This window comes from Pristiophorus japonicus, chromosome 19 (assembly GCF_044704955.1).
Source record: "Pristiophorus japonicus isolate sPriJap1 chromosome 19, sPriJap1.hap1, whole genome shotgun sequence".
In the NCBI taxonomy this organism is placed as follows: Eukaryota; Metazoa; Chordata; class Chondrichthyes; family Pristiophoridae; genus Pristiophorus; species Pristiophorus japonicus.
This window is the reverse complement of record NC_091995.1, coordinates 16,035,198-16,050,031: the sequence shown is the minus strand read 5'-3', so window position 1 is coordinate 16,050,031 and position 14,834 is coordinate 16,035,198. Positions and strand designations below refer to the sequence as shown.

Below are 14,834 nucleotides of genomic sequence, written 5' to 3'. Positions count from 1 at the left end.
CAAGGGCAATTGGGAATGGAAAATTAAAGCTGGCCTTGCCAGCGATGCCCACATCCCACGAACGAATAAAAAACACACACTCCAATGCCGAGCAAACCATTTAAATGAAATTCAGCCGAGCGGGAACTAATTCTGTTACAATGGGGCTCATGTAATATAAATACAGTGTTTCTGATTTCACCTCACTTTGTTTTAATTATGCACTCAGAGCTTAGCCATTCCTTCTCAGCAACATACGATGTTTAACATCGCAGAATGAAGTAAGGGACGTAGAATGCATCTCAGAATGTATTAGATCTATTAGAATGGCTTGTCAAACATCTAAAATATTTAAACATCTTCATTTCATCTCAGTTGTATAAGACATGCAGTACTGGAATTGCATGACGCGATGTCAATGTGTTCTTTAACCACAGGAATCTATTGCAATAGCCAAATCCACTGCAATTTTCGAAATTTTCAAAAGTTTCATCCCTTCAAGTAGGTGCGGGGGATGAGTAGCTGAAAGGGCTGCAATACCAGCCAGCTGCCAACAGATAGTGCTGCTTTCTACAAAAATGCTCTGCGCTGAGCTGTGGAATTACTGCTGGTGATATTAGCTTGACGCATCAGTTAATGCAGTTGCATTATATTCTCTTGTACCTCGTTTAATGCAGACATGAACCCGCTCTGTTTCAATGGTTTCAAGCCTCCACTAAAATAGTCAACAGTGCGCTGTTACACCAGTGTGTTAATCGTTCATCTGCTGATGTAGTCTGCAATGGAACTTGGGTTATGGTAACAATGAGCAAAGCCTCAATTTTGCTGGCAGAAATATGTCCAAGTTCCATTTAACATGTTCGTTACGGACAGCTTGTGAAACTATCAGGTGAACATTGTGTTAAAGCACATACAATGTTAACCTAATCAGGAATAAAGCAAATCTGTATCAGTTTATAGCACGCACAGAATTCAGAAGTGTGGATGGAATGGCATAGGAATATAAGAATATGAGTAGTCCATTCAGTCCTTCAAGCCTGTTCTGCCAATCAATTAGATAATGACTGATCTGTATCTTAATTTACACGCCTCGGTTCTGAAACCCTTAATACCCTTACTTAACAAAAATCTATCAACCTAAGTTTTGACATTTTTAATTGACCCCCAGCCTTAACATCTTTTTGGGGGAGAGATTTCCAGATTTCTACTAATGTTTGCATGAAGAAGTGTTTCCTGACATCACCCCTGAACGGTCTAGCGCTAATTTGAAAGTTATGCCCTCTGATTCTAGATTCTAGGTTCCCCCACCAGAGGAAATAATTTCTCTCTATCGTCCCTATCAGCTCCTTTAAATATCTTAACCCCCAATGTTCTTTATTCAAGGAATTACAAGCCGAATCTTTGCAATCTGTCCTAATAGAACCCATTCAGCCCAGGAAGCAGTGGTTTAGGGAGGTAGTTGGTAATAGAAAACAGGAGCATGGTACAGTGGGCCATTTTAGTGGAAGATGTAGAGGTCCAGTAGACCTTGCTGTGGTCAAACTAGAGCTCAGAATGGACGACTATACCACGTGTGTAGGTACGCTCAAGTTTGTGCCCTGAAATGAAAACTGCTTATATAAACGTTATATTCACCCATCAGCCAGCAGTGGCGCTGCAGCCATCAAGCTATTCTTGTGAGTTTACAGAGCATGGCATTCTTGAATTCCTCTCCTTCCTTTATGGCACAAATGCATGTTACATACTTATTTAAAAGCGTTTAGTTAAATTTAGTTAAGTGTGGATTGGGAATTTCTGACCAATGTGCATCCAGCATTAAAGAATATAATTTTAGGCCCTATATCATTGCCATGTAAAAATTGAAAATATGAGTGCAGTAGAATAGATCAAACAGCATCTGTAAAAGAAAGAAATTAACAATTACAAGTGGGACCGTTTATCAAGTCTTTTAGTCGAAATGTTAACATATATCGCTCTTTCAGATTATTGTCTGATGGTTATCTATGTCCCACAATTTCCGATTTCATTAAAATCTGGTGCTTTAAGGTTCATGTTTCAGCCATGCAGCCTATTAGTTTAAGTACGTGTCATGTCCCTACAATCGAAAAAAGAAATCCGTTACTCGACACAGCCTGCCAGGTGACTATGCAGTTCAGATCAAACACCATCGACGACCGTTAAACCATCAAAGCTAGATAATCTACTCCTGATTCTAGTTACTACATCAAATGTACAAATGTAAGCAATAAATGCTGCCTTGCCTATTTCAACGAGGTCTGATATTTAATCTCGGTCAAAATGACTAAAATGAATATGAGAATGGGATTCACAATCTTTTGGCGTGCCGTGCTTCATGACACTGTGACAGGCATTGCTGTAGTGTGTGTCTCAACATCAATCAAAAAAAAATAGCATGTTAAGAATAGCATGACACAGGCACGAATGTAATGAGGTTTTCCTTTTTATTTAAAAAAAAGGAAGTACTCCCCTCACCCTTGTCAGTCAAGCAAACCGTCAGAATTGGCGGAGGAAAGTCTGGAGGAGACAATCATGTTGTGGTATACCATCTGGCACACCAGAGGAATTCAAATCTAGCAGCAGCCCAACTGGAGAGCAGAGACTGCCTCCACGCTGAAAACGTACAATTGGCGAGGCAAAAAAAAATCAATCAGGATTTGACCACGGACCGCAGCGAAGCTGTAATTTGAGTTAAGAACCAGCAACTCCTCAGGAAAATATCAGCTCAGAAATCTACTTAAATCCCGTCTAGTAACGAGGCCCAGAATATTTCGTTGACTGAACAATCTGTTTGAAATTTAGATTAAACAGTCGGCCAAACCCGCCTTAATCAGTAACTATTCGCATTGTTCCGGAATTTTGGGAGAAGTTTTTTTTTTACCCACAATAGGACTCTCAGAAGCCTGAAGTTGTCTATTGAAGTCGATCCCTTGGAAGGAGGATATTCGCCAGAATCTAAAAATACAGCTTATCTTTATGTTTATCGCACAGAAGGTATTTTAAAAACGTAACTGTGCTTTGTAGCTATATGGAGGGGAGGGTGATTTAATCTGCCATTATATGTTGGGAGCGTTGTGAACATTGTCGGAATATTTCACATGCTTGCTATTATGAGAGAAATTTAAAAATCACTTTGAAAGAATTCACTCAATTGGGAAAATGATCAGCGGATAGTTCTTGTCTCTTTGTCCAGCTTGTGTCTCACAGAGTCCAGTTGGATTATCTCCTTATCCTTGTAATATGTAAGGGCAGAAATTACTTTTCACGTGACTATTTCGTAAAGTGCTGAATATGTTGGTACCAGTTCCTCTTTCTGTTTTTATTTCAACTGAATTAACACTTTGAGTAAAGTAGGGAAACAAGGTGTTTCAACCCAGCGCCTTAAGTGTCCTTGCCCTAATAAGATAGACAGTACTTTCTCCTCAGTCATTCATTAAGTTTGACAGGCTTGAATTTAATAATCAAAATAAAAACAGCAGGTGTGACCAATGCCGTCCAAATAATGCTTGAACACTGCCGAAAACCATGCACCGCAAGCCTCTTGTTCAACAACATTTCATGCCCTCAGATTTGTTTCCAACCAACCATCATGTTTTAATCTTATGTACTTTTTATCTTTTGTGCAGTGCATTTTTCCACGATAATCTCCAAACGGTTTAAATTTAATTAAAAACAATAAAGCTTGTTATACATAAACCGACCGACCACTTTAGGATTTTTTTTGCAAGGCTATCCGTCAGCTTCATTTAGCTCAATTGTGTTTCTTGATTGCTTGTGTATAATTCTAAAGTTACACCACAGATGAGCATACCATTTCCCCTTTGAACAAGTTAAAGATTTTGTTGTTGTTGCTGAACTATCACAATAAATCAACCATAGTTCAATAACATATTTCTAAATAAGCTTTATTACATAGATAGATAGACAGACAGGCAGGCAGACAAGCAGACAGATAGACAGAGAGACAGATATAGATAGGTGGATGGATGGATGGATGGATGGATGGATGGATAGATAGGTAGACAGAGAGATAGACAGAGAGATAGATAGATAGATAGATAGATATGTAGATAGACAGATATATAGATAGATAGCTAGGTAGATAGATAGATAGAGAGATAGACAGCTAGATAGATAGATAGCTAGAGAGATAGTCAGAGATAGAGAGAGATAGACAGATATATATATATATATAGATAGATAGATAGATAGATAGACAGATATATAGATAGATAGCTAGATAGATAGAGAGATAGATAGATAGACAAAGAGATAGATAGATAGAGATAGATATAGATAGATAGATAGATAGATGGATAGAGAGATAGATAAGGCGACAGAGAAATAAAAATAGCCTTGGTTGGTTAAACGGATCCTCCAATCGACAGACAAACCAACACACACTAGACAGACGGAGAGATACAATGATATAAATGTAAACAATTTTATACTTTATATGCTGCTATAATTTTCCGTATAAGTACTGATTATAAGGGATATAAATACTTTTAAAATCTATTTCCTTTAGTAACTAATTCATACTGAAACGCCACCTGCAGTATATTACTTATCTTCTCTGTCCATGGGAATTGATGGATAGAACATAATTTAAAACTAAATTGGAAGCGATGTTAAGAATATGTCCTCGTGGTTTTTGATTTGTAAGTTCTTTTTATGCATGGCAAACAGTTAAATCTTCTCTTTTTGCATCCTGTTTAAAATACAGAAGTTGGGCATTTTGCCCATCATCGTTTAGCTGGCACAGGCACGATGGGCTAAATGGGCCCCTTCAGTACCATAAATGTCGAATTTTATATGGCTCTTTGTTAAAGAGATGCAAGCATAATTCCTATGCGGGTTCTTTCCCCAATATTTCTTTCATAAGATACAATGGCCTTTGCTTCAGATATTCCTGGTGGCAAAGCACTTGATGCTCTATAAACCTGCTGTGTGAAGAAATGTATTAAGCTCACTCTCTTAATGAACATTTTAAGTGACTGAATCCTGGCCATTGCCTCTAGAACTAGAGTGAATAATATATTTATATTCACAAAAGCTTAGTCTTAAAATGTCTATGAAATCTCCTCCGCCTTCTCTGCTCCACTGGAAAACATTCTACTTTCTCAACTCTCTCCTTACACTTAAAATTTATCATTCCGATCATCATTATGGTAAACCTACGCTGTGGATTCTCTATGAAATTAAAAATCTTCTTTTAATTGGATGTTCTAAACTACATACAATGTTCTACCTGTGGCCTGGCCAATGTTTCATACAGACACATCATTATGTGTTTATCTTTGTTTACTCTATGCTCCTATTTATAACATTCAAAACGCTGTGGGTTTTTCTGATTTATCACCCCGCCCTCGCACGTTTAGGGAATTGTATATTTTAAACCTAGGTCTCAATGTTCGTCCAAAACCTGGATGCCTTGCCACTGAGTGTATGCTCACACTCCTTATTTTTGCATTAAAATTGTATTCCCTCACACATCCACGTTGGTACACCTGGTTGCCAATTCTGATATGCTATCTGTTTTCTTCCTGTACTTCTTTACAGTACTCCTCACTTTTTAGCAAACCTTCTGCACCATCAACAAATTTCGAGATTTTGACTAGCACTTATATTTTTAAATACTTACTTATTTCAGCTGGATGTGTGGATGATTTAGTGCAACAATGGATGTTGGGCTAACTGGCCGACAAGGTTGATCCTTATTTCCAATCATGAACAAAGTTTTGCATTAGATACTCTCCAGCCCCACGGCACCATTTGCACATTGAACATGGATTTAGAAATGTGGCCAGAACTTCTGCTATCTGGACTTCAACATAATTCTACATGCCAGCAACCATAAACACTATTTTGATATTTCCACCCCCAAATCAATTACTTTTCTGCAGCTAACTCTTCTAGCACATCCACGTACTTGTTTCCACCACTAATGCCTTTTAGAAAGAATCTGCCACGTCTACTTGGTCTGGCCTACATGTGACTGCAAACCCACAAAAAGTGACTGACTCTCAGTGCCCTCTGATATGGATTGACAGGCCACTGAATTATAAAGCAGCTGTGAAAAAACAGAGACGTAAGAGAAATAGCAAATAATATATTGACAATGAACTTGGCAATGAACATGGCCTTAGATAAGGACATGGAAACATAGAAAAATAGGTGCAGGAGTAAGCCATTCGGCCCTTTGAGCCTGCACCGCTATTTAATAAGATCATGGCTGATCATTCCTTCAGTACCCCTTTCCTGCTTTCTCTTCATACCCCTTGATCCCCTGAACCATAAGAGCCATATCCAACTCCCCCTTGAATATATCCAGTGAACTGGCATCAACAACACTTTGGGGCAGGGAATTCCACAGGTTAATAACTCTCTGAGTGAAGATGTCTCTCCTCATCTCAGTCCTAAATAGCCAACCCCTTATCCTAAGACTATGTCCCCTGCTTCTGGACTTCCCCAACATCGGGAACATTCTTCCCGCATCTAACCTGTCCAGTCCCGTCAGAATGTTATATTTTTCTATGAGATCTCCTCTCATCCTTCTGAACTCCAGTGAATAAAAACCCAGTTGATCCAGTCTCTCCTCATATGACAGCCCAGCCATCCCTGGAATCAGTCTGGTGAACCTTCGCTGCACTCCCTCAATAGCAAGAACGTCCTTCCTCAGAATGGAGACCAAAACTGAAGACAATATTCCAGGTGAGGCCTCACTAAGGCCCTGTACAACTGCTGTAATTCCTCCCTGCTTCTATATTCAAATCCCCTAGCTATGAAGGCCAACATACCATTTGCCTTCTTTACCGCCTGTTGTACCTGCATGCCAACTTTCAGTGACTGATGAACCATGACACCCAGGTCTCGTTGCACCTCTCCTTTTCCTAGTCTGCCACCATTCAGATAATATTCTGCCTTCGTGTTTTTGCCCCCAAAAAGGATAACCTCACATTTATCCACATTATACTGCATCTGCCATGCATTTGCCTATTCACCTAACCTGTCCAAGTCACCCTGCAGCCTCTCAGTGTCCTCCTCACAGCTCACGCCGCCACCCAGTTTAGTGCCATCTGCAAACTTGGAGATATTACACTCTATTCCTTCATCCAAATCGTTATTGTATAATGTAAAGAGCTGGGGTCCCAGCACTGAGCTCTGCGGCACTCCACTAGTCACTGCCTGCCATTCTGAAAAGGACCCATTTTCCCGACTCTCTGCTTCCTGTCTGCCAACCAGTTCCCTATCCACATCAGTATATTACCCCAAATAGCATGTGCTTTGATTTTGCACAACAATCTCTTGTGCGGGACCTTGTCCAAAGCCTTCTGAAAGTCCAAATACACCACATCCACTGGTTCTTCCTTGTCCACTCTGCGAGTTACATCCTCAAAAAATTCCAGAAGGTTCGTCAAGCATGATTTCCCTTTCATAAATCCATGCTGACTTGATCCGATCCTGTCACCGCTTTCCAAATGTTCTGCTATTTCGTCCTTAATGATCGATTCCAACATTTTCCCCATTACTGATGTCAAGCTAACCGATCTATAATTACCCGTTTTCTCTCTCCCTCCTTTTTAAAAAGTGGTGTTACATTAGCTACCCTCCAGTCGATGGGAACTGATCCAGAGTCGATAGACTGTTGGAAAATGATCACCAATGCCTGCACTATTTCTAGGGCCACTTCCTTGAGCACTCTGGGATGCAGACTATCAGGCCCCGGGGATTTATCGGCCTTCATCCCAAGAGGATGGGAAGTGTGGGGCGGAGTCCCATGGATTTCATATCCGGAGCTAAACTGTATAGAGAGGGATTATGAACTAGAATTTCTAGTATTTTGTTCGAGCTCTCAGAGACTGGTAGGAGAGTTCATGTTTATCTGGCCATCTTACTTCTTTCTTTCTTGGGCAAGATCGTTAATTTCGTTGACGCCACACATCCTGTCAGATGTGGGCCTGTCAGTTCAGTATGTCACAAACCCTCGCTGTACCATTACCAGCAAACCGCTGTTTATGCTGTGCCATTTCGTGCTGGGGAACTCAACATGGTCTCACGCTGAAGGCTGATCTTATCTCCTGCTGCAACTCAGACTAACGAAATGTGCTTTCCTGTTTCAAACCAGTCAGTAACAATAATCATGGATCGGTGTGCAATGACCGCTATTTTCCTTCTGATTGCAATGTTTCTGACGGGTAAGTGCTTAGCTGTAGTTTTATTGTTCAAATATTATAGAAAATCATAATCATTAATGAGACATAGAATGATTGCATGTAGTTTTTAAAAATAATAGAGAAGCATGCCTTAACAAGTGCCTATATTGTTTTTTGAGGTGGCAGGAATAAATACCAGTTCCAACCTTAGCTTTAGTATCTTTGAAATTTAACCCCGAAACGATGAATACTTTGCAATGTCTTTATGCATGGAACTGGTTCAGCCACCATCGAAGCATCTTATTAACGGCATTTCACTTGTTTTCCTGTTTTTTCCATAAAATATATGTAACTACAGAAAACAATTTCTAGGTACGTTTGTTAGTAGGTATGTGGCCTCTGGGAATGAAAGAATGCACGCAACATAGTAATAGTTTCTGGTAGGCGAATACCGCTGGTCCATCTTATTCCCTTGATGTATTTCTGATATTCCCGAATCCCATTTGTCGACAAGAGCCTTTCTAGTTCCTTCCTGAAACCTGTTGAGTTCCTTCCTGAAATCTATTTAAGATTCTCGATCCACCACCCCTGCCAATAACAAGATTCACGCACTTTACCACCCTTGTAGTAAAAACATTCCTCCTGCATTTCCTACTGTATTTTCTGTTTTTAATTTGTAAATATCCTGTAACCGACAGAAAAGCTTGCTTGGATCCAATTCAGCCAAGTATTTTTTTAATCATTTTAAATACTTCTATCATATCCCCTTTCAGATACTGTTATCATTCGTCATTCCCTTAAGGTCCGGAATCAGCCCTCCCCTGTGCCACTTCTGGTGACTGAATATCCTTTTTGAAACAGGGAGACTAAAGCTGCACGCAGTAGTTCACTTATGTTCTCACCAGGGCTAAATATAGTGGTCACTCCAAGTTTAATTATTTTATCTCTTGCAATGCAGCCCAAAATAGACACAAAGTTTCCATAAATGATTGATGTAAATGATTCACGCTACGGAGCCACAATAGTCTTTTAAGGCACCATTTGTGTTTAGCATCAAAGTAATTAACTTATGGTTTGCAGAGCACGATCAGTGATGACATTGCATTATATACAACCTCAGGCGTCTGGTAGTAAGAGTTCAAGTCAACACTGAATTCCGAATGAGCTGTTAATTTTGGAATTAACACTCTGTGCCATTTATGTTTGAAAATCAACCCATATAATCACCGAATTGATTTTCCCCAAGGCAGTTGCAGCCATATGTACCATATTCAGAATAGTGACTATAGTGCTCTGTTGATCTTCCTAGCACAATGTTTTCTCTGGAGTTAGGCCACACATTTCGGATAGCAATCAGAGTAATATGTATTGCTTGTTAGTTGAACACTATTTTTATTTTTTTTATTTAATAATGCGACATATATTTGAAAATCGATTATTTTCATATTTCAACCTTATTAGCATTTAAATGAATAAGACATCCCAGGGATTTCATGGGCACAAATATATGGAAGACCAGTAATGAGGCTTTTTGTGTGTGAAATTATTACAATAATGATGTTTTTGATGTAACACGTCCTATATATCTATACATAACGATTTTATGCTTTGGTTTAAAGGATATAATCATGGCATAATGACGGAAATGCTAATCTTTAAATCTAGGGAGTAAATTAAGCTGATTTATTTATTAGCATGGTATAAAAAGTTGGTCACTGAAGTCATTCAGCTTAGTATACAAAAACTTGGTTTAATCTGTAATAACAAATGGGACCTTATGTTCACAAGAGCAAATAGAGCATGGCTTCAATAAATAACCAGCGGTTCGAACAGGTTCATAAACCCCTCATATTGACCACATTTTCCTGAAATAATTAATTTTCTGACTGTTGCTTGGTAGATAAGAGTTGATAATTACTGTTGATCCGATCACTGAATTCACATGGAGCAATTTCCCCAAATTCATGATCTATGCAGTTTGTAGAGATTTACTGTATAACATGTAGCTTGTTGTTGAATATGCAATTCGCTAATATTGAATGCCAGGATTTCAGTCATATTCCACTTCTATAAACTAAACACTTTTTTTCTTATATTTCCCTCATATGTAAATCAAGCAACCGTAGATAATTATATAAAGATATCAAGTATATTGAAGTAATTTATTACTTGATACTGTTACTAATGAAGCATTGGAAATGCAAAGTTTTCGTTTTTCTTTCTTTTTTTCTTTCTTCCTCTTCCTTTCTTTTTCCTCTATTTATTTATTTCTCTCTTTCTTTATCTTTCCTTCACTCTCTCTTTCACATTCTTTCTTTCTGTTTTTCTTTATTTCTCTCTTTCTTTCTCTCTTTCTTTCATTCATATAATAATTTCCTTTGAAAATAATAATGACATACTACTGAATGAAAGCCAAAGTGTAATTTGTGGTTGCATGAGATAAAGAAAGAACTTGCCATTATATTGCATTGTTGGCAACCTCAAACCATCCTAAAGCACCTCATGGCCAATGAATATCTATTGAATTGTAATTGTTGTCGCTTTGTAGACAGAGGGTTGTGGATCTGTGGAATTCACTGCCTCAAAGAGCTGTGGAAGCTGGGACATTGAATACATTTAAGACAGAAATAGGCACTTTCTTCAACAATAAGGGAATAAGGGGTTATGGAGAGCGGGAAGAGAAGTGGACCTGAGTGCATGATCGGATCAGCCATGGTCATAATAGGTAGCGGAGCAGGCTCGAGGGGCCATGTGGCCTACTCCTGCTGCTATTTCTTAAGTTTCTTATAAACTTGTCAGGCGCTTTGTTTAAAGCAACGTCACGCAAAGTGCAATGAGTGAATGGCTCATATGCTGTTTTGGTGGTGTTTTTGTGAAGTCGATACGCTCTCCATTTTTTGGGTGGGGGGCGGTGGTTGGGGAGGGTGTGGGGGGTGGGGGAGTGCGGGAGACACAAATGCACTCTCTTAGTACTGCATTGAAGTGCCATCCTAGAATAATGCGCTCAAACCCATGCTTAAAATCTTCAACCTTTTAAGTCACCGGCAATTAAATAGGATTACATAGGTTATGCAGCACAGAAACAGGCCATTCGGCCCAACAAGTCCATGTTGGCGTTTATGCTCCACTCGAGCCTCCTCCTGTCATTCCTCATCTAACTCTATCAGCATAACCCTCTATTCCCTTCTCCCTCATATGCTTGTCTAGCTTCGCCTTAAATGCATCTGAACTATTCGCTTCAACCATTCCCTGTGTTCCACATTCTCACCACACTCTGGGCATAGAAGTTCCTTCTGAATTCCATTTTAATTTTTAGATGACTATCTTAAAATTGATGGCCTCTAGTTATGCTCTTCCACACACGTGGAACCATTCGCTCTCCATCAAAGCCTTTCAGAAGTCGAAAGAACTCGATTAGTTAACCCCAAAGCCTTCTTTTTTCAAGAGAAAAGAGAGCCAGTCTGTTCATCCTTTCCTGATATGTATACCCTCGCATATCTGGTATCAGCCTTGCAAATCTTCCCTGTACCCTCTCCAGTGCCTCTATATTCTTTTTATAATATGGCAACCAAAACTGTACGCATTGCTCTAAGTGTGTAATACTCTAAATGCGTAATACTTCACCCAGTAACAATGGCTAATCAATTCTTGTGTTTCTTTGTGTGTCACTAGGTATGGAGGCTGCTTCATCTCCAATAGTGCAATCCCCTTCTTCAATTCATATATTCCAAGGCAACAGTGTGACTTTAAATTGCACCTTTAGTTTAAAAGGGGTGGGTACCACCAGCTGGAGAAAAGGCAACACTCCCTTAGACTTCGATTCTCCACAATACAAGAAAAGAGTAACAAAGCCCGACGAGAAGGCATTCAAGTTGAAGAAGGATGCATCAATCCACATTAAGAATATGACAGAATGCGAGTCTGGCATGTACTATTGCGAGATTGAAATAATGGGCCAGGAAAAGGTTGTCGGTAATGGAACCTTGGTTACCGTAAAGCGTAAGGAAACCTAACAATATTACATTAAGGCTTTGGGATATCTGTTCCAGATTTAACACTCTCTACTGTTTTCTTCATTCTTTCCTTCATGATGTATTATTGTGCTGTTGTGCAGTTCTCCCCCAGTTTCTGCCGCTCTGTCGTTCTCACTCTTTCTGCCCATAGATTCAGTATGTCGCTATCTCTGTCTTCCCCCACCCTTTCCCGTTCATATTTTTTGTATTAAGTTGCATTTCTGCCTGTGCGCCAGTCTCCCTATTTATTTCTATAGGTGTCTCTTTGTCCCACTTTTTTATTTGCTGTTATACTTATTCCCTAGATTTATGAACAAATAACTCATTATTGTTTTTCTCTTTCTACAGATACTTGTGGCAAAGTAAACAGTTTAACTAAGTTTCAGTTTGATTGGTATTGGATTGCAGTGGTAGGTGGAGGGGCATTGCTGATTACTGTGATTCTGCTCATCGTAATCACCGTCCTCATTCAACGAAATAAAGGTAGTTTAAATATTAAAAATTGTAGCCATGTTATGAAATCGTCACATTTTCTAACTTATGCCTCACAATAACAATAACAATAACTCATCATATGATTTAGACGAGGGGATTAAATGGAGTATCTCCAAATTTGCGGATGACACTAAGTTGGGTGGCAGTGTGAGCTGCGAGGAGGATGCTATGAGGCTGCAGAGTGACTTGGATAGGTTAGGTGAGTGGGCAAATGCATGGCAGATGAAGTATAATGTGGATAAATGTGAGGTTATCCACTTTGGTGGTAAAAAACAGAGAGACAGACTATTATCTGAATGGTGACAGAGTAGGAAAAGGGGAGGTGCAACGAGACTTAGGTGTTATGGTACATCAGGCATGCAGGTACAGCAGGCGGTTAAGAAAGCAAATGGCACATTGGCCTTCATAGCGAGGGACTTGAGTACAGGGGCAGGGAGGTGTTACTGCAATTGTACAGGGCCTTGGTGAGGTCACACCTGGAGTATTGTGTACAGTTTTGGTCTCCTAACTTGAGGAAGGGCATTCTTGCTATTGAGGGAGTGCAGCGAAGGTTCACCAGACTGATTCCCGGGATGGTGGGACTGACATATCAAGAAAGACTGGATCAACTGGGCTTGTATTCACTGGAGTTCAGAAGAATGAGAGGGGATCTCATAGAAACGTTTAAAATTTTGACAGGTTTAGACAGGTTAGAAGCAGGAAGAATGTTCCCAATGTTGGGGAAGTCCAGAACCAGGGATCACAGTCTAAGGATAAGGGGTAAGCCATTTAGGACCGAGATGAGGAGAAACTTCTTCACCCAGAGAGTGGTGAAACTGTGGAATTCACTACCACAGAAAGTTGTTGAGGCCAATTCACTAAATATATTCAAAAAGGAGTTAGATGTAGTCCTTACTACTAGGGGGATCAAGGGGTATGGCGAGAAAGCAGGAATGGGGCACTGAGGTTGCATGTTCAGCCATGAACTCATTGAATGGTGGTGCAGGCTCGAAGGGCCGAATGGCCTACTCCTGCACCTATTTTCTATGGTTCTATGTTTCTAATATGAAACAATTTCCTTTTTGCAATGGTGTGGTGAAGGTTCAATACATTTTCCATTTTGCAATGAATTAGGAACCTTACGATTGGATGCTTTTCACATTTGAAGTAATATAATTATTTCTGGAAACCATATTATAAAACGGACATAGAGTCACTGGAGAAGGTGCAATCTTTTTTTACTAGGCTGATGCTTGATCTGAGAGGTTATACCTATCAGGAAAGATTGAACAGGCTGGGGATCCTTTCTGTAGCAACAGGAAGAGTGAGGGGTGACCTGATAGAGGTCTTTAAGGTTATCAAAGGGTTTGATAGTGTAGACGTAGAGAAGATATTTCCACTCGTGGAAAAGAGTAGAATTAGGGGCCACAAATATAAGATAGTAATAATAAATCCAATAGGTAATTCTAGATAAACTTCTTTACCCAGATAGTAGTTAGAATGTAGAACTCGTTATCACAAAGCGTAATTGAGGCAAATAGCACATATACCTTTAAGAAGATGCTAGATAAACACGTAGTGAAGAAAGGAATAGAAGGATGTCTTGATAGAGTTAGATGAACAGGGGTGGGAGGAGGCTCGTGTGGAGCATGATAGGCTTGAATTTATTGGGTCGAATGGTCACTTTCTATGCTGTATACTGTGTAATTTTACAAACTTGTGATAATATATTTTTCAGGGAATGTGTGATAGCATGTAAGTTTGTCTTGATAATATAACTTGTTATCATCACCCAAAGATAGCGAAAATTAAAACAAATAAGTAGACATTGACCAGTAAATAAAAAAAATATTCGCAGCACAGCACATTATTATTAAAATCCTAATGTTAATTCACAATTTATAACAACAGCCACATTTGAAGTAATCCCACTTCAGCAGAGTTATATGCACAATGAGAGGATTTTCATAATTTTGAGAGATGATGTCATTGTGTTGTTGCATTAATCGACAACAATATTATCAATAACAGTATTAACCACAGTTGAGTTTCGCTATTCTCTTCTTTTACAGCTTACGCTTTGCTTGTCAGGTAAGCCAATGAATAGGTTGCTTGCTGATTTGTAATCATGTAATGCTTTATTCTTAAAGATTGAGCACTATGAAAAATTACATTTAGATAACACTTTTGCAAA

General features: G+C 39.3%; 1 protein-coding gene across 1 annotated transcript in view; it reads left to right on the top strand.

The window, feature by feature from the left end:
* LOC139230130 (uncharacterized) overlaps positions 1–14,735 on the top strand; it is a 43,650-nt gene extending 28,915 nt beyond the window's left edge. Inside the window, exons 8-10 of the mRNA XM_070861974.1 lie at positions 11,826–12,152; positions 12,515–12,649; positions 14,713–14,735. Of these exons, the coding sequence (XP_070718075.1) occupies positions 11,826–12,152; positions 12,515–12,649; positions 14,713–14,735 (485 nt within the window). The remainder of the gene's footprint in view (positions 1–11,825; positions 12,153–12,514; positions 12,650–14,712) is intronic.
* The last annotated feature ends 99 nt before the right edge of the window (positions 14,736–14,834 follow it).